At 43.9% G+C, this 20,120-nt stretch overlaps 1 protein-coding gene across 1 annotated transcript in view; it reads left to right on the top strand.

Annotated features, from left to right (window-relative positions):
* RS1 (retinoschisin 1) overlaps nucleotides 1–15,550 on the top strand; it is a 28,443-nt gene extending 12,893 nt beyond the window's left edge. Inside the window, exons 4-6 of the mRNA XM_082447339.1 lie at nucleotides 5,529–5,670; nucleotides 7,896–8,091; nucleotides 10,169–15,550. Coding sequence (XP_082303465.1) covers nucleotides 5,529–5,670; nucleotides 7,896–8,091; nucleotides 10,169–10,321 — 491 coding nt within the window. The 3' untranslated portion in view covers nucleotides 10,322–15,550. The remainder of the gene's footprint in view (nucleotides 1–5,528; nucleotides 5,671–7,895; nucleotides 8,092–10,168) is intronic.
* Nucleotides 15,551–20,120: the final 4,570 nt, after the last annotated feature.

The raw sequence follows: 20,120 nt of genomic DNA, 5'->3' as shown, positions 1-20,120 counted from the left end.
AATCCATTTAGAATTCAATTCCACCCCCTGTCATCATGTGCGTATTATGTGCCGATGGGGAGACAAAAATGAACCATTGTCTCTACCCTGGAGGAGTTTACCATTTAGTGGAAACAAATGTTCTCTTCACTAGAGACATGAGACGTACTGGAATTCCAGTCCACGGAAGCTCTTTCTAAGAAGAAATTGAAAAGAGATTATTTATACGGATTGGTTTCATTGACCTGATCAACTGTGCAGCTGAGGAGGGCTGTGTGTCTGAGGAATGTGCAAGATGACCTGGGCTGCCCAGGCTCTCTCCCCTACACAGTTGCCATGAACTTGAAGTTCGGAAATCAGAAATTCTTTTAGCTTAAGTGTTCTCCTCTCCCCACTGGGGTTTTCATTTTTGTTTTGTTTTGTTTTAACAACACAGATATTCCCAGGAAGGAAAAAAATGCAACCTTAGTGTTAAATGGTTGATTCATTAATGTTCATTTGTTTTTCCATGAAAGAGATGATTCAGGGCAGCAGGACTAGCCACAACCTTCCAGAATTCACATGCCTGTCAGTGCCTCAGATCCTCTTTGGAACGTCAGGAGCGCTGCCTGGTCCTTCTGGATCCTGAGATTCAGCGCTTCCACCAGAGCCCGCCTTAGCACGGAAGAAGGCCCTAGAAAGCACAGGACAGGAGGGTCATTCAGAGCTGCCAGGAGACGCTCGCAAGTGCACACTGGCTGTTACTGCCAGGGGGCCCTACCCACAGAACAGAAGGTGACCAGCTAGGTGCATTATGGCCTCCCAATCTTCAGCTTAACACTATTATATTAAAAGGTCTGTCCTTTCCACAGTTGAGCCAAGATTACCCCGTCACTCTGAGAGGGGGAAATAAGGCAGGGAAGGTATCAAAGCATAAGAAATCTAATGACTCAACACTTTACTTATATTCTGGATTTTATATTTCCATATTATATTCAAGTTTATACCCTATTCTCCTACAAATATTATTCTGTATTCCACTACATCGTCATATAGATTCAAGTCTAACACATGTGCATAATAATGTTCACATGTCTTTTGTCAAGAATGGCCCTGAACTCTCTTTGTGTTCCTTTAGGTTAATATTCTTTAAAAGCACGTCTGGCCTTTATATGTCTACACATTGAGAAATTATCTACTGCATAAGAAAGGCTAGTATGTTAAGTGTGCATAGCCTGGATTAACAGCACATATGACTATGACTTTATCGATCTCATTATCAAATCATCGCTCAGAAGAGACACTTGTGCCACAGAAGAGGCAGGTGTTTCCTTAAGAGTAAAATGAGTGTAGAAACAGGCTTAATAGCTTACAGTAACCTCCACTGAGCAGAAAACTTGGGAAGGACATATTCTGTGTGTGTAAAGAGGATCCCTTTAATTCCTCCAGCAACATTATTTATGTTGCTTGATACTAGTTTAGACTCAATTGACAGTTTCTTTTTGATTAGGCCAGTGGGAGTTCTCTGGGCCAGTCAACTCCCACTTCCTCCCTGACCTCCCTGCTTCCTGTTCCTGCCATTTTCTTTGCTTATCCCCAGTGGCCACCTGAGATGGAGTGATGAAGTTTGTTTATCCCTCCATTCATCCATCCAGTCAATATCTATTGAGTGCCTAGCACACGCAGGCATTCTGCTCGGCTCAGGAAAGCATGGTGAGCTAGACAGACCGGGGGAGCTGGGGAAGTGGGCAGAGATCCAAAGGATGAGGAGAGGTGTCCAGGTGAAGGGGAAAGGAGGAGACAGGGAAAATAGTAATCATGTAACTGGAGTGCCCTTCACTCCAGGGCACAAATAGCAGGAGAAATGTTACATTTCCTATTTTTCCAATTTTCAGATAACTCCGGTTTGAGTCCCCCTTTATCATGGGCTGTCAGGAGTCTAAAGACAGGAGGATTGTTGAAGATCCTGTCCATCCCCTTTGGACTACACCTCCCCACCCACCACCCCCCTGCACCCCAGGGGCCTGCAAAGGCAGGCTCAGGCTGAGGGCAGCTCCCTGCCCGGCCGGCAGCCCCCAGAGGAAGGCAGACACCTTGTTGGTGGCCCTTCTCCCTCTGAACCAAGCTCAGTCCTGGGACCTTCCCAAGTCTCTGAGGGTGTCAAGAGTTCAGGGCTCCCGCCTCCCCATCCCTGGTCCAGCCCCCTCAGAGGAACCATTTCCCCACTGAGATCAGGCCCCTACCACGAGCCCCCCACCCCCCAGCAAGGGTCAAAGCCCAAAGCCTCTGGCCACCTCCTCTGGGACAGTCAGCTAATTCCTGTTGAGGCCTAGGCCTTCCAAATCCATAAGCCTGAGAGATGCTAGGCTGTCAACAGGCTTCTCCTCTCTCAAATCACATGCATGCGTGTGCAAACAGCTTATTCCCTCCTGATACAAGGAGACTCCAAATGTTTAGAAATAGGAAGCTGACCTTCTCAGGGTGATGTAGAGAGGATGATGGGGGCAAGACAGACTGGGGTAGAGGGGTGTTAGATTTTCTTCCCCTGGTGAGTCTTCACCATAAAAAACGAACATACACAACTCAAGACATTAATATACTCTCATAAATTCACCCTATTACACCAGTAATAGCTGCTTATTTTTGGTCAGGCACTACAGGCTCTACACTCTACAAACACTGCTTCATGTAATCCCAAATCAACTTTATGGAGGCAGGGACTACTGTTGTGCCCATTTCACAGATGAGGAAATTGAGACCCAGCGAGGTTGAGCAGCTTGCCTAAGCTCACCGGAGGGAGAGTGGGATCCAATCCTAGGTCGAATTGGCTCTAAGCAGGTGTTCTTGACCTTGGCTGCCCATTACCATCACCTGAAGATTTACCCCATGCCCAGGTCATGCCCCAGACCAATGACATCAGAATCTCTGGGGGTGTGGCCCGAACACCAGCACTTCTATAACTTTCCAGGTGATGCCCAGGCTGAGACCCATCACAGAGTCTCTGCTCTGTGCCTTGGGCCAAAACACTGCGTCTTCTGGGTTAGCAGCTGTGTAGCTGGAGGTGCCAATGCCTGAGACAGGAGCACTGGACAGGGGCAGGCTTGGGGCTTGGACGCTGAAGGGCTTAGTTTTGGACATACGAGTGTGAAGCATCTTTGGGTCACCCAGATGGAACTGTTCACTTAGAGAATATCCAGGCGGCAGTGGGATGGAGCTTGGGGCCTGGGGGTTGGGCACTGGCTCTCAGACACTGGCTGAAACCATGGGGATGGTGAGCTCATCGCCTCCCCTGGAAAGTGTGGGCAGGATCCACGTCTGGACAAGCCCTCACAGGCCTCCAAGACCATTGCCACTGGCCAGGTCCCTTCAGTGTAACTCTTAACTGTTAGATGGGCTAACTGGGAAGAGATGGTAAAAGAGATGTGAGGGGAAAATAGAGAAAGAGCAAAATGCCAAGAATAAAGCAATCGGGAGAGGTGGCCATGGCTTTTCTTTCCCCTCTGCCTCTTGCCTCTGAGCTGGTGGCCCTGGAGCAAGAAAAGGGAGGTTCAGGATGGAGGGTCTTTAGAGATATCCACAGTTAGAATTTAAGTGGCGACCGAGGGCCCAACTGAAACCCAGCTTTCTGACGCCGGGGCCTTGTCCCTCCTTCCAGTGGCATGGCTGAGCTTGTCTTCCAGGTCAGAGGGGAGTTGAGGAGGTGGAGGAGCCCCCAAGGCCACAGGCACCAGGCCCCCTGAATCCTCCAGCCAACGCCTTCCCTGGCAGACCAAGGTTTTCAAAGTGTGCTTGTTAAAAATGTGGCCACTCTGGGGGTGGAATCCTGGAAACTGCATTCTTAACAAGCCCCCCTGATGATTTGGCCATACAAGGCGTGATGGAGTGGCTCAGAAAGCGCTCCTATTCTCTCTCCCTTGACATTATTTTAATAGGCCCCCCCAAAGCTTCGGGTACTTGATAAACTACAAATGCTGTCCCCTCACCCCCAGCCCCGCTGAGCTGCAGTTACTGGTGGGAGTTGGCCCTATTTCTTTGGTTCACTGGGCAGAAAGGCAGTTAAGTCGCCCTGGCCAGAGGCCTGAAGCTGTCCTTCTGTCTTCAGCCTCTGGGGACAGGGCATGACTATCCCCGCAGGCATTCTGGAGCCTCAGGATGGCATTCAAGTTTTTACATGCCTCATTCAGTTTTACTGACTTTTGAAAATTATCTGCCAGAAAGACCTCAGCACTCACTTTGCTGAAGGTGATGATGCCCCAGTAAATACACTTGGCTTTTCAATCTGAACTCAAATTTATACATGGAAAGAAAGTATTTTGATCTGCCTTACTTGAAGTTTATCATTCACAACTGGGAAACTAGGAGAATGTATTTGCCTAAGTTTATCATTTGTCTTCTAAAGAAATTCAGCTAGAATCTGGGTTTGGTTATAAATAAGAGACCCCCTAAATAGTGGCTTATTGAAATAGGAGTTTTGCTTTGACTCACACGGTAAAAAGACCAGGGGTAAGGAGCAGCTTAAAGATGTCAGGGCTGAGGTCTCTTCAGTTCTCTTGGCCTTACCCCCAGGGTGCAGGATGGCTACTGTTGCACCAACCATCAGGTCTTCCTTCTAGGCAAGAGGAAGAAAGAGGGGGCAAGCAAAATCTGATCGGAAATCCCCAGCAGACATCCTCTTCTATCTCATGGGTTAGAAACTGTGTCACGCGGTCACTTCTAACTGCAAAGGTGGCTGGGAAAGATTGTTTTGTTTTTTTAGCTGGCTACGTTGCTGCACCCAACAAAATTAGGGTTCTTTAGTCTAAAAGCAGGGGAGAATGGATACTGGGTTGGCAATTGGCAGTCTCTGACCAGGTAACTGAATGCTATATTAGTGAGAGGAAATCTGTGAGAAGCAGCAATTAATAAACAAGAACCAGCTTCGGCTACTCTTATTTGGAAAAAGCAGTTCCTTTCAACTGTTCCTTATTCAACAGTCACTTAGACGCATGTCATTCCCCCCCTCCTTTTTTTCATTAGACTAGTGAAAAACTGCAATTTACAAGTAGGAAGTCAGTCTCAATATATAACTGCCCTTCTTGCCTCTCACCATTGTTTTGTTCCTATAATTGGCATCATATGCTGCCTGAGGACAGTTAGGGACCTTCATGTCATCATGTGGGATGGCTAACCCGTGTTAATGAGGAAAATAAAGAGTATGACATTTAAGTATGATATTTTCCTGTGAACCTCTTGGTTTTTAGGTCTCTGAGTTTGTGGAGGATGTGAAGTATTTCTCAAAATTCTCCCCCCCCCTCCACGAGGTTGCCATGGAACTACTTCCCTCTGCTTTTATGAATGTTGTGAGTCTCTATGGCAATCCCTTTACTTCATCTTCACTCTCTTCTCGCAAGAGCAGTGAAGAGGATGAAGACCCAGTCCTACCCATTGCGAACGGCGCTGACAAGGAAAACATCCTCCACCTTACAAAGCGCGAACGAGAGGGTTGGATTTGTCATTTCGATCATGTCGTGTTTGTTGAGTCTTGCCATGCGATATGAGTGTTTTAATGTGCATTGTTTTTCCTTTCCCAGAATGCCCATATCATAAGCCCCTGGGTTTCGAGTCAGGAGAGGTTACACCAGACCAGATCACCTGCTCCAACCTGGAGCAGTACGTGGGCTGGTATTCCTCCTGGACCGCCAACAAGGCCCGACTCAATAGTCAAGGCTTTGGGTAAGCAGAGCAGGAGGCTCAGGCGATTTTTTTTTTCATGTGATTTGAAAAAGTGGGTCTCTGTAATAAATGAACAACACAGAATGCATTTATTTATTCAGCAAATACTGACTGAGTGCCTTCCACCTGCCAAGGACAGTGGATACAGCAGTGAACAAGGTGAATGAGCTCCTCGCCTTCGAGAAGCACGCAGTTTAGAGGAGGGACTCTAAGCACATTGTCACACAACTGGCCATCTGCCAAGTGTGATGAGTGCTGCAGAGGAGAAGAAGAAAGACCTGGTCCACTTGAAGCACCAGGGAAGGCTTTCTAAGGAAAAGATCTTTGACCTGAGAGTTGCAGTTGGCCAGGTGGGGGGAAGGGGGAGAGAGGCACAGGGTACAGCAGGTGCAAAGGCCCTGAGTTGGGAAGATCCCTCAAGTGCATGGATGGGGACTGTAAAGAAAGCCAGCGAGGTTAGCGCACAGGTGAGATGAGGCTGGAGACGTAGAAAGAAATCAGATGGTGCAAGGCCTTATAAGTCATATTAAGGACTGTGGTCCTTATTTTAGGGATAATGGGAGAACCCTGAATGTGCATTAGTTAGAATACAGGTTTGTGCTGCTGTAACAAACAGCCCCAAAATACAGAGACTTAACTTGGAGGTGATTAGGCAGTCTAGGGTTGTTATGGCAGCTGGATGGTATCAGGGGCCCAGACTCTTTCTACCTTGTTCTCTCACCCTAACATGAAGTTTCCACCTTGGGGTCCAAGATGGCTGTTCTAGCTTCCACTATCACATCCACATTCTAGTCAGGAGGGAGAAAAGAAGAGCAGAGTGCATATATTTTTCCTTTAAGGATACATACATAATCCTGCTGGCCACTTCTGCCTACATCCCATTGATCAGAATTTGGTCCGACTGTCCCACCCAGCTACAGAGGAGACTGGGAAATGTGATCTTAGCTGGGTGGCCACTTGCCCAGAGAAAACTCAGGGGTCCTATTACTAAAGGAAATGGGAAGAGGATATTGGGAGACAATGAGCAGACTCTATCAGAGGAAGATTTAAAGTTGGGAAGTATCACAATCGGATTTATGTTTTAAGTAAAATCTTCTGGATCTTGTGGGAAGAGCTGTTTAGTGTGGGGTACGGGTGGGGGGTGAGGTGGGGAGAGGAATCCAAGGAGACCAGTTAAGTAAGCTATGGCAGCCGTCCAGGCAAGAACTGAGGGTGACGTGGGCTAGAGTGGTGGCAGTGAAATGGAGAGAAGTAAATGACTTTGAGAAATTTGGAGATGGAGCCAAGAGATGGATTAGATGTTTGAGGTGACAGAGAGGAAGGGGGTAGAATTCAGAGAGATGAACACTGGAATGAGGGGTTGGGGTGAGGATAATTAGGAGCTCTTTTTGGACATGTTTTATTTGAGATGAATATGGCATCCAGTAGAAGTTGTCTAACTAGCAATTGATTCTCAGGGTTTAGAATTTAGAAAAAGTCTGAGATGGACCTAAAAGTCAGGAGCCACCCAAGGAGCAAGTCCAGAATTAGTAGAGAAGGCAGCCAAGGGCCGAGTCCCCGAGAAGCTTATTAATGCGCACAGGCACACACACACACGCACACACCACAAAGGGAAACTATAGGTTTCCACAACTTATGCGGATATAACCAAAAAATAAATCAGTTCCTTCAGTGGTTGCTTTGCTTTACAATTGTGAAAAGCCCTTCCAGAGCCACTTGGTTCCATGTTCTGCACATGCTGCCTACCATGGCGTGGATGACAGCACCTGAAGGAGACGCAGATAGGTATGAAGAGAGTGAAATTAAAGAAAAAAAAAAAAAAAAAAGACTTACGGAAAAAGAACATCAGAAGAGACTAATGAAAAGGGAAGGGGGCTGGAAGGTGCGATTACCAGGGATTCGCATGTTTTGAAGAAAAACATGCTCAACCACACCCCAAAGGTGATTTCAGCTACAGTTGAAGGCATTTCTTTGACAAATTATTTGAATCTGGCAATTCTTCCTTGGGCGGTGGAGGTGCAGGGAGAGAGAAACTATACAAGTATCCCAGAGGCCGGACACTTCTCAGAGACAAGCCTCTGGGTGCTTAACAGATTGCAGCTCAGACTGCCCCAGCTTTGTGGGGTCTCTTCAGGTGCTGGCATCCCCTCAAAAGACAGCACCTCCCAGCTCTTTGGAGGCGCTCACGGGGAAAGGCTCCTGGTGACTCGCTGTGTCCGCGGCAGGTGCGCCTGGCTCTCCAAGTTCCAGGACAGCAGCCAGTGGTTGCAGATAGATCTGAAGGAGGTCAAGGTGATTTCGGGGATCCTCACCCAGGGGCGCTGTGACATCGACGAGTGGATGACCAAGTACAGTGTGCAGTACAGGACCGATGAGAGCTTGAACTGGATTTACTATAAGGACCAGACCGGAAACAACCGGGTATGTCGGGCTTACCCCAAACCAACTTCAACACAGCCCCTCTGGGACACCCCTCCCACCCGTCCCTGTGTTCCTGTCGTCACCCTCTGTCAGAACACTGACCCCACGGTATGGTGAATCATCCGTGCTTCCCCCCCACAACACTATCTGCTCTATGACGACGAGGCAAGGGTCTTTTCTTGTATCCCTCATGTCTAGGCACAGTTTGTGAATGAGTGCCATCGTATGTGCAAAAGAAGTCTTTGAATTCTCACATCAGCATAGAGTTGCTTGAATAATCAAGACTGGCCATTTGGATTCTGCGAAAGTCACTGGACCTTGAACACTTTGCTGCATGGGTCTGGCTTGATCTACTACTGATGTGGCTAGGTTCTCGTCCTTTTATGTAGATATGGCCTCTCCTTACTACTGAGACCGACAATCTCAACAAATTAGCCACTAAACTGTGTAAATGGTTAAAACAAGTCCAGCTGAGAAGAAACAGTCACTTAAACCTTTGAGCAACTTTATATCCTACTAATCTCTGAGGGCTGAGACCCACCCAAGTCTTGCTCATCACAGACTGAACACAGTAGGCTTTTGATTTTATATATTTTATATAAATATATACACATATATACACACATATGTGTATTCATACATGCATACACATATATACACATATAAATATATAATCAATATTTTACATATATATATATAAAATGTTATCTGCAGTGAATTAAAAACTCACCAGCTGTTTGGAAATGTTAACTGCCCTTTTGTCTGAGAGGACTTCCCCCAGCTAATTTGGACATTTCATCAGGTTAAGTAGACATGTGCAGCTGAACATCAGAAGGCTCTGTACTCTCTTGATGACAATTTGTACAGCAAGACATTCATGGGTTGAAATTTCAAGGAGTTTGAACACAATAGGAAAAACCATCTTGATACTTGGATATTTTATTTCATTTTTGTTCTTATTAGTTGGCTTTTCAAAAAGATATGAAAATTCTTTTTCAAGCTCTATCTGTGTTTCTGAAGGCCTTGACAGTTCTTTGCAAAGAAGCGCTCCACTCCAGCAGTTGTGAGATCTGGAGCCTGTTCCATCCTCCTTCTTCACTGGGCTCCTGACTTAAAGAGGTTCAAGGGCAAACAGCTTAGAGAAGGGGATGTGGGGTGTTGCTCTTGGGAAGAAATAAAGGCAAGATCATGGCAGCTGAGGTCCTTCTTGATTTGTGTATGGATGAGGTCAATGTGGCAGCCAGATTTTTTTCAGGAGATAATCCCAGAAGGAAATGAAATGTTCCAGTGTCACTGGGCAGAGCACTAGGACTCTGGAAAAAGTGCACAGAAGTTTCTTTGAAGATATAGCCAAATATCCACTGTACCTTATGTTACAGCCACTGCGTAATTGCTATGTTACATCCCGAAAAACAGGAAGCAACCCCTTTTTCTATTTTGGGCACTGCTCTCCCACTTCGAGAATCTTCTCTCTAGTTTTTATGTCTTTTTCTTTTTTAAAAACATTTTTTTCCAAGTCTAAAAAGTACTTGCCGTTTGTATCAATGTAGATACACACAGTTAAGCTTTGGCTCACAACTTTAGAGCCAGCTCACAAGTTTTCACTTGAGCCCCACTTTGGCTACCTTCGGAACATGGGAACATTCCTCTCTTAAGTGTGATGTGCTCCTTTTCAAAATTCTTGTCAAAATGCAAAGGATTAAATCACAAAATTGGTGATAACCAAGCAGCATTTTCTATCAGCGCCGTCTAATAGAACTTTCTGCAATGAAGGAAATATTATCTGCAGTATCCAATATGGCAGCCACTAATCACATACAGTATTGAGCACTTGAACAGCAGCTAGTGTTACTGAGGAAGAATTGTTACCTAATTTTAATTCATTTAAGTTGATGCCTGGAGCATGTAGGTGCTGACAATCATTCAAGGTCAGATTTTGGGGGACATCAGCAAATTCTCTGCCCTTTCAGCACTGAGATTTTCCATAGTTAAAAGTTGGGGCCAACTCCAGACAGGAATCTGTCTTCCTTTTCTCTCCCCTTCTGTGATGGTGATAGGATTTCCTCCCTCTCTTTAGGTTTTCTATGGAAACTCGGACCGAACCTCCACAGTCCAGAACCTGCTGCGGCCCCCCATCATCTCCCGCTTCATCCGGCTCATCCCGCTGGGCTGGCACGTCCGCATTGCCATCCGGATGGAATTGCTGGAGTGCGTCAGCAAGTGTACCTGATGCCCGCCTCAGCTCAGCACCTGCCAGGGGGTGGAGGGTGCAGCGCGGCCCATGGGGGAACGCTGACTTACCACTGTGACCAAAAGGGCTGGATTTTACAGGCTCCTTTCAATGAGGACCTGGACAGAGAATACTTCTTTCTTTTTTGTAAGATATAGTTTCCAATTTCAGTGAAAGGAAAAGAAAATTAACTTATTCCCCACTCAGGGCCGAAGAAAATAAGAACAAAGAAAATGTCCCTAAAAGCAATTTTCAAGCAAAAGCCTAAGTAGCAGGAGTAATTTGCTGCTCTCGGGTTTTTTTGGTTTGTTTTTGGTTTTGGTCTCAGTGACACCGTGAAAGGTGCAGTCCCAGGGGAATGCAAAGCAGCCCTGATAACTTGAAAATTCTTTTGCTTTACCACGTTCAAAACAGGAACATAGAGTTTCATAAAGCCTCCCTTTGAACGCAAAGAGGGAGCAAGCTTGTGGTTTCTCCTAAGTTTTCATTAAATCATGGCCTTTTAGGACTTTAGAGCACTGCGTTTGCAGAGTTTTGGGGTGACTGGGTGGCGCAGATGAGTCTGGTGGATGGGAGCCCATGTCCCAGTCTCGTGAGAGCCGTGCATGACCAAACACCCCAGAGGTAGGAGGGCCTCCCCTGCTTTGAGCTTTCACCCCTCACACCTAACCCTGAACACAGGGATGGGGGGAGGTCCAGAGCTCTCATCACGTATAGCTCCATTCTGCAGTCCCCTCAGGCAAATGATCTCAGTCTGTGGTCACCATTTAGGTGAATACACGGGACAGGCTGCATATGTAAGGAGCAAAGTTTCCCTGTATTTAGGAACCCCAAATGACCAGAACACACCAGAATTTCCTTTTATCTAGGGCTACCATTTTTCAACAAGCTTAACACTTGGAAAACAGTTGGCCAGGAGCTATCACTGGCTACACAGAGGAGGCCCATCAGCTGAGTACAGTCTGCAGGAAGTGGTCAGGCCCTACAATCTGAGAAGCGTGATGCGGCTAGGCCGCTGGTGAGCCCAACCTTCCAACCTCTGCCCCCTTGCCTCGTAACATCTGGGCTCAGCCTGGCCTTCCCCTCCTGGAGGAGCTCCGTAAGCAGGGAGCTCGGGGGAAGGACAGTCCGCCTTTGTCGTTTATAGCTCAGCCTGAGTTTTCAGGCCTTTCCGTGGAAGAGGCTGATGACAGGGCGGGTGGGCAGGAGAGGATTTGAAAGCAGGAGCCGAGAAGGGCTGGAATCAGAGGATGAAGGCCCTCCAGCGAGACTGGGGAATCCAAGACTGTCCTGGTCCTGAGGCAGTGCGGCCTCTGCTAGCAGCTCATTTCTCTGAGTTACTTTCTGTTTTCAAACGCCAAGCCGAGGGAATGGACTCACACCAACACGATCCTGGACATCGTATTCACCTTCTCTGTGAACAGCCAGCCTCCTAAAATCCCCAAATCTCTTCCCTGGTGTTTTTGGGCTTATAACAGCTTATTTAACCTAGCATCTTTCCAATCCCCATGCTGTATACTTAAACCTGGAAAAACGCTTTTCTCTGCTCAATCTTCTCTCACATATAAAGGTATCAATTCAGGGTAGGGAAAAAAAAATCCTTCTCTGGCCTTAGGACACATGGACAAATCCACTTTGAACAGAATGCCTAGAGATCCTTACTAGGAAAGCTGAACGAACTTTTATCGTGACACGGATTGTCAGAGAAAATGGCGATAGCCTAAGAGTTCAGGACTCTACAACTGGCACACCAGACACAGGAGGGGAGTATAGTTAAGGGAAAAAAAGAAGTAAACAGGATGAGGCAGGGATAAAGGTTCTCCAAATAATTGTTTATATTGGAAATTTTTGTTTTGGAACAGTATTGAGATAAAATTCCCATACCATACAAATTTCACCCATTTACAGTGTATAATTCAATGACTTTAGTATATTCAGAGTTGAGCAACCATTATCAGAATCAATTTTAGAAAATTTTCATCACCCCCAAAAGAAACCCTGTACCCACTAGCCATCACCTCTCCAACCCACTTGCCCACCCCAGCCCCGGGCAACCATTAATCTCGTTTCTGTCTGTAGACTTTGCCTATTCTGGACATTTCATATAAATGAAATCATTCAATATGTGGTTTTTTCCTGTCTGGCTTCTTTCACTTAGTATAGTGTTTCCAAGGTTCATTCATGCTGTAACATGTATCAGTACTTCATTCCTTTTTATGGCTGAATATCATTCCATTGTATGGATAAACCACATTCTATTTACCCATTCATCTGTTGATGGACATTTGGGTTGTTTCCACTTTACGGCTATTATGAATAATGCTGCTATGAACAACTGTGTACAAGTTTTTGTGTGGACGTTTTCATTTATCTTGGGTATATACCCAGGAGTGGAATTGCTGGGTCATATGGTAACTCAATTTAACCTTTTGAGGAACTTTCAGTTTTTCAAGGTGGCTGCACCATTTTACATTCCCACCAGTGATGTATGAGGGTTCCAATTTCTGCACACTTGTTATTATCTTTTTGATTATAGCCATCCTGGTGTGTATGAAGTAGTATCTCTCATTGTGGTTTTGATTTGCATTTCTCTAATGAGTAAAGATGTTAAGCATCTTTTCATGTGTCTGCTGTGTTTGTACACCTTCTTTGAAGAAATGTCTATTCAGACCCTTTGCCCATTTTTGAAATTAGGCTGTTTTTAAAATATTGAGTTGTAAGAGTTCTTTATATATTCTAGATACAATTACCTTATCAGATATATGATTTGCAAATATTTTCTCCTATTTCATAGGTTGTCTTTTCACTCTCTTGAAGGAGTCCCTTGAAACACATATTTTAAAATTTTAAGTCCAACTTATTTTTTCTCTTTTGTTGTTTGTGCTATTGGTGTCATATCTGAGAAACCATTGCCAAATCCAGATCATGAAGATTTATTCCTATTTTTTTTCCCTAGAGTTTCACAGTTTTACCTCTTACATTTAGATCTTCGATTGATTTTGAGTTAATTTTTGTATATGATATGAGGTAGGGGTCTAACTTCATTCTTTGCATGTGGATATCCAAATGTCCCAGCACGTTTGTCAAAAAGACTATTCCTTCCCCATTGAATGACCTTGGACCATTATGGAAAATCAGTTGACCAGAAAGGTAAGGGTTTATATTTCTGGACACTCAATTCTTTTTTTTTTTGGCCATGCCACGCAGCTTGTGGGATCTTAGTTCCCCGACCAGGGATTGAACCTGCGCCCTCAGCGGTGAAAGCATGGAGTCCTAACCACTGGACCGCCAGGGAATTCCCTGGACACTCAGTTCTATTCCATTGATCTATATGTCTATCATTATGCTAGTACCACACTGTTTTGATTACTGTAGCTTTGTAGGAAGTTGTCAGATTGTAATGCATGAGTCTTCCAACTTTGTTCTTCTTCAAGATCATTTTGGCTATTCTGAGTCCCTTGAATTTCCGTGAGAATTTTAGGATCAACTTGTCAATTTCTGCAAAGAAGTCAGCTGAGATTTCCTATTGGAAATTGCTCAGTACTTCAGAATTTAATAAACAGTGAGATTCATAAAACATTTATCTGTAGGTAATTTCTTTATGACAGCATATGAATTTTTTACTTCATTTAATTCATGACAGAATGTATAAAAAATAACACTTTTATTGAGGGACATCTGAAGCCCAACAGAATCTTGCCATTAAACACATGAACTATGTTTGCAGTACTATTTCTTTTGTGGGGGAAACTTTTGGTTGAAGAATATTTTCAGAAATTCTAGAGTGTGGCCTATACTTGCAGGACATTTTTTTTTAATTGTGGTTAAAATATACGTAACATACTGCAGGAGATTTTTAAACAACTAGATGAAATCCTATGAACAAAGAAGTAGCATTAAGTGTTGGCAAGGTTAAGAAAAAGTCTGAGCTGATTTTGGTATTCAGTGTGGGAGGAGGTTACTTAGACGAGGTAAAAGGTATTTCAGAATAAAGGTGCTATGATTCCAGTCTCAGAGCCCAGAAGATTGCACCCCTGAATTGAGCCTTTGAACAGACACCGACAGAAGCCCATCTTTTTGTCTGCCTGGAGCATGGTTGCTGAGGCTTGCTGACAAATGCACACCTGTAAGGGCTATTGCTTCCCCTGTGATCCCAAGAGTAGCTCTAAGCTGGGTGGTTCTTAATCATGAGAACTTTACAGGGCTGATGCGAAGATCAAATAAGATAAACGCACCTAAAGTGCTTAATGAGCTCTGTATTAAGTGGTAGTCAAGATTCAGTGACATTCCTTTTTAACTTCATAGGGCTGTCAACTGGGGCACAAATAATAGCAAAAATATTGTAGCAGCTAGTATTTATTGAGAATCTATCAAGTGCTTTGCAGGTTATCATCTCATTAAATCCTCACAACAACCCTATGAAGTAGGCACTATTATTATTACCATTTAAAGATAAGGAAACCGAGGCATAGAAAAGTTAAGTAACTTGCATAAAGCCACACAAGATGTAGGTGATGGAGCTAGGATTGCACTCCGGTAATCCGACCCCAGATCCTGTGCTTTCAGCCATTTCACTAGTCTCTGGACCTCTAGTGACTTGTTTCAATGAAATGTTCTATTCTCAATTCAGTTCAATTACCACTTGATGGGAGATGGGAAGAAGGGTGGTACATGAATCACCCCATGTCATGAACCCATGTCAGTTTCTATACATGGAGACATAGTGATCGCACTGTATAGTAGTGTTAAAGGGTATGGCCTTTCCAGTGAACATACTTGGTTTCAAATCCTAGCTGGGTGACCTTGGGCAGGTTAACATAAAGTCCATAAACCTCAGTTTCCTCATCTACAAAATGGGGATACTACCCACTTTGTTGTCTTCCAAAAAATAAATCTAATAATAAAAGTAAAATACTTGGCAATGTGCCCAGCCATAGTAAGTGCTATGAACATAAAAAAATGACAAGCCCCAGTTACTTTTTTTTTTTTTTTTAAACAGCTGTGTGTGCTGGTTGGCGTGCTCAACACACAGTGTTGGGCTCAGCCCACAGCTGGAGGCGAGGAGGAGGGGGAGGCGGCCAGTGCGGTTTTTTTTTAAAATTTATTTATTTAATTTTATTTTTGGCTGCGTTGGGTCGTCGTTGCTACGCGTGGGCTTTCTCTAGTTGCAGCGAGCGGGGGCTACTCTTCGTTGTGGTGCGCAGGCTTCTCACTGCAGTGGCTTCTCTTGTTGCAGAGCACTGGCTCTAAGAGGTGCGCAGGCTTCAGTAGTTGTGGCACACGGGCTCAGCAGTTGTGGCTTGCGGGCTCTAGAGTGCAGGCTCAGTAGTTGTGGCTCGTGGGCTTAGTTGCTCCGTGGCATGTGCGATCTTCCCGGACCAGGTCTCGAACCCGTATCCCCTGCATCGGCAGGTGGGTTCTTAACCGCTGCGCCACCAGGGAAGCCCGCCCCAGTTACTTTGATTCAGTCTTGATAAACAGTATAGTTGAAATCACAGGCCACAAGTTTCCATGACACTTGAGAAACTTGGAGTGGAGATTTTGGTGACACAGGGTTTTAGCTCCTATCCTTTGTTTAGAAAGATAAAGTTGGAGAATATTTATACATGTTATCACAAAATTTAAGCTCTCCCCTGCCACCCCATTTACTTAGTTGGTCTTCTTATCCTTAAAGACAAAAGTGAGGGCCTGAAACAGGCTGGCAAATCTGGTTCCCTGCCTGTGTTTGTAAATAAAGTTTTACTGGAACGCAGTCACACCCATTCATTTACATATCATCTATATTGCTTTTGCACTACAATGGCAGAGTCGCATGGTGAGTAGGGTTGAGTAGTCAGAGATCCAATGGCTCATGGAGCCTCAAATATTTACTATCTGGCCCTTTACAGAAAGAGTTTGCCAACCCCTTGCTCTAAAACATGAAGACATCCTTATTAAGCTGTTCATCTTTGCTTCCTCCATGGCACTAAGCAGGAGGTTGACATCTCTTCCCATCTTCCCCAAACCACCAAGTGAGCGTCTGGCAACGTGCAAATGAGGCAACACTCAAGTGTAAAAGAAACCAAAGTTTTCAAAATGCCAGAAGGGGAAAAAAGCTTTATAAATACAAAAAAAAAAAAAAAAAATTATCAACATCAGTAAATAACAGGATTTGCCCTGCTTTACAATAATTTCTGTCCCTTAAACTGATTCCAACTTCAAAGGCCCATTATCCCTCATTTGAATTCAAACGAGTTCTTTACAAAGAAGGAACTACCACGGAGCTGCTTGTTGTTCAAACACGAGGGACCACAGTGCTCAAGATGGGGAAGGCCTGCAATCACATCAGTCAGTGCAAAATCTGCATTTTATTAAAGACATTTGGGAAGATCCATTCAAAAATACATTGTGCTCAGTAAAAATTAACCATTTCATGCTGATAATTAAGGTTACCACGGAATAGATATTTGTATAATATTTACAGCAACAATAGAAATTTTACAGAAGTTTAGAATGGAATACATGCCAGAAAAAACTTGATAAGATGTACCAATACATGATAGATACAAAGAGTTATATAAACACTTTACAAATGGTTCATAATTAGCTTGTGAGGAATTTAAATATTCAACACTTTAAATTCAGCTTGGATTCAAAAATTAAAAAGGTTAACACCACGTCACACCCTTGCCACAGTACAAAGTATGGAATTACACTTTATATTATGGATTATAAAGTCTGTGCAATTAAGAATTTCAACTGATTCTTCATCTACCACAAACTTAGATGTTACATCATTCTGGCTTATCCCTATTTTTGTTTTCAGGCACAAGCAGGGTTCTCAAAGTCTCCCTGCCCTGTGTCTTCCCAGATACCCCCTTCAAACTTCCTAGAGATTGAAGAAGCTCAGAATAGTCTTCTAAATATATACAGAATAACTACCTGAATTCAAAATGGCACAAAGCAATTCTTGGAGATAGGAATTAGGGGCAACTATTTTGTTTGGTTTGTTTCTGTTAATCAGTCCACGTTCACGTGAGGATTTACTTCTTACAATCACAGCATTACCCCTCCAGCCTGACTCAATCAGTGACCAAGGAGGAAACAAGGAGAGGGAAATGGACTGAGGTGACAATAATCGATTGTATATCTCTAGTGAAAACAGATTTTATACAAGCTTTACTTTCCATTTTGGAAAATCTAAGCTGCTGTGGAGAACTTAAAAGTTCTCCAGAAGTAAAAGCATCATTTTTTTTACCTTGAAACTGAACGCGTTGTAACTGGAGCTTTCGACAACTCTGGCGATAAACACTTTAATCCCCTAACAGGGACAAAAGTCAAGGCATCTACCTTTTCTATTCCTGGGTTTTGTCTGATTAGCCCTGAAGCAGAGCACTAGGACAAGCTTGTCTATGCCTGAAATGAATCAGATCAGGCTTTTGGGAAAGTAAAATCCCAAACCAAAGGAAGTCCTGAGGAATTCTTTGCAGTCTGTCAAAACGGAGGGGATGGAGGAACAGATAAGGCCTCTTTCTCCCTGATACTCTGCGCTGGAAGAGTAGTGAACAAGGCAACTTCTAATCTGCATACAACATGGAGACCGATTTTTAAGATTCCAAAGGAAGATCAAAATACAACCCAAGAATCAAATGGGGTTCAGAGGGCTTAACCTTGTGGGTAATGAAGGGCCTTAGAAGAGATACCAGTTTCACTGCCACAGTTCTCTGGCCCTAGAAATCCAACGTGTAGACTATTACAAATTTTTTTCTGGCAAAACAAAAGACAAACCTCCCTCAAACTTGGGAGTAAACAGTTAATGAATGGAAGTACAAGGCAGGTTGTGATCATATTTAATAGCCTATAGGAAATACACAGAAGGGTGGGTCAGTGCCTGGAGTGGAGAAAGGTGGAGTCAGGACCAGGCCTAACACTGATGTATTAACAAAGCACTATGGGAAATGAATATTCACATAGTAACTGACTTGGCACAAAAGTCTATGACATTTTATAGTACATTTGATTAAAAAAGAAGAAATAGAATAGAATAGGGCGGCAGGCCCATAGTTTCCTAGCCACTTTACTTCTACCACATTGTGTGTATACAGAAAGACAAGGGACTCATCCTGTCACAGATTCACTTTCTTGCATTTACTCATGGTTTCTAAGACAGAATTTTTTACCCAGCTGAATCAGACCTCAAGTTATTATATTCTATATCTCAGCTGGTCAAGATGCAGAAGGAAGAAATCAGAACCACTTACAAGTTTTTATTTTGCAAGTTGGCCCTTTAAGTCTCTAAGAGAGCCTTCTTGTGAGATTCTGGCCCTGCGGATTAGCAACAGGACACTTACGACATTTGTACTGTTGTTTCTGCAGCCCCTTTTAAAGAAACCATTTTTTTTTAAAAACTGCAAATAAGTTTTCTCTGCCTACACACTTTATTAGTGATGAATTGAAGGAGGCAAGGAAATATTTCAATATTTTCTGACTTGGTTCAGTGTATCATACCACATTCCCAGTTCACAAAAGTATGAGTCTGTGGATCTTAGTGCTCGCACGGAGCTCATATCTTACTATAATGCAGGAGCTAACAAACTTCTAGATATAAAAGCACTGCTCTCCAGAAATTATGTTCTGACCAGGAGAGATTATGCAGATTTCTGAGTCCCAGCTGAGCTCTAGGAATAAGTCGCAATGAGCCATTGCCCTTGCTAAAAGTTGAGTCCCCACCAGGACCTAGGTGAACAGAAATGGACAGAGCCTTCTACATACTTGAAAAGTAATCCTCTTGGCCTTAAAAAAAAGTTGTACACTTATGAGTCATTCTCAATACTTAGCTAGAAGAAAATAAATGGCTTTTTTCCTTATTTACTCTAAAAAACTAGTTTAAGGAGTGAGGGCACTATGACGTTAACTAAGAGGTGCTGGGAAGGAAAACTGGGATAGCATTTCGTAGCAAAGCCCACTAATTTTCAGGTTAGGAATATGCTAAACTGTCTAACTCTACAACCACAACATACTTTATAATACATGATGCGACTGGAAACTAACCAGCATGGCTCTGAGCTTAGAATTAAAGTACAACTGCAAATGGTGAACCTTAAAGTACATTTTAAAACAGATTTAACCAAAGCACACGGCACAAATACTCCTATAACAGCCACATCATGACCACCAATTAAGAGTTTTTTGCTTCTAATCGGTCTGTCATACGCCAGTATTTGTAAAGAGTTATTAAATGACTTAAATAAAAAACAAAGACATTTTCTTTTGGGAGACACAGCTAAAAGCCACGGATGCCTTTGAGCAGTTGGTAAAAATCATGCCAATCTGCCAGGCTGCTGCTTGCTTCTAAATATAAGCTTCATGGCTCTATGAAAGATCTTCTAAGGATGCTGACCTAGAATTTAAGTTCTCAAACACCTATAAAGTGACTCTGGTCTCCTCCCAAAGGATGCACCTTTTAGCAGGTCCAAGATAATGAAAACAAACAATAGGATTCCAGGGATTCAAGAATGGTGGTAGAAGACTCTTTAAGAGAATGCAACGCTAAAGAATTCATACCTGCAGTTTTGTAGCCTGCAGAGAACTAGCGCGGAGCCAAGCTAGTGGGCTTGGAATATGGCAGAGACAGGTGGGCTTGGAATATGGTAGAGCAGGGTTTCTCAGCCTCGGCACTACTGACATTTGGGGCTGAATCATTCTTTGTCTGGTGGGGGCGGTCCTGGGCATGCAAGATGTTTAGCAGCATCCCTGGCCTCTACCTACTAGATCCCAGTAGCACACCACCACCCCCAGTTGTGACAACCAAATATGTCTC

This window comes from Balaenoptera physalus (assembly GCF_965194825.1).
Source record: "Balaenoptera physalus genome assembly, chromosome: X".
In the NCBI taxonomy this organism is placed as follows: Eukaryota; Metazoa; Chordata; class Mammalia; order Artiodactyla; family Balaenopteridae; genus Balaenoptera; species Balaenoptera physalus.
Note: the sequence above shows the minus strand (reverse complement) of the source record. Positions and strands in the feature narration are given on the sequence as shown.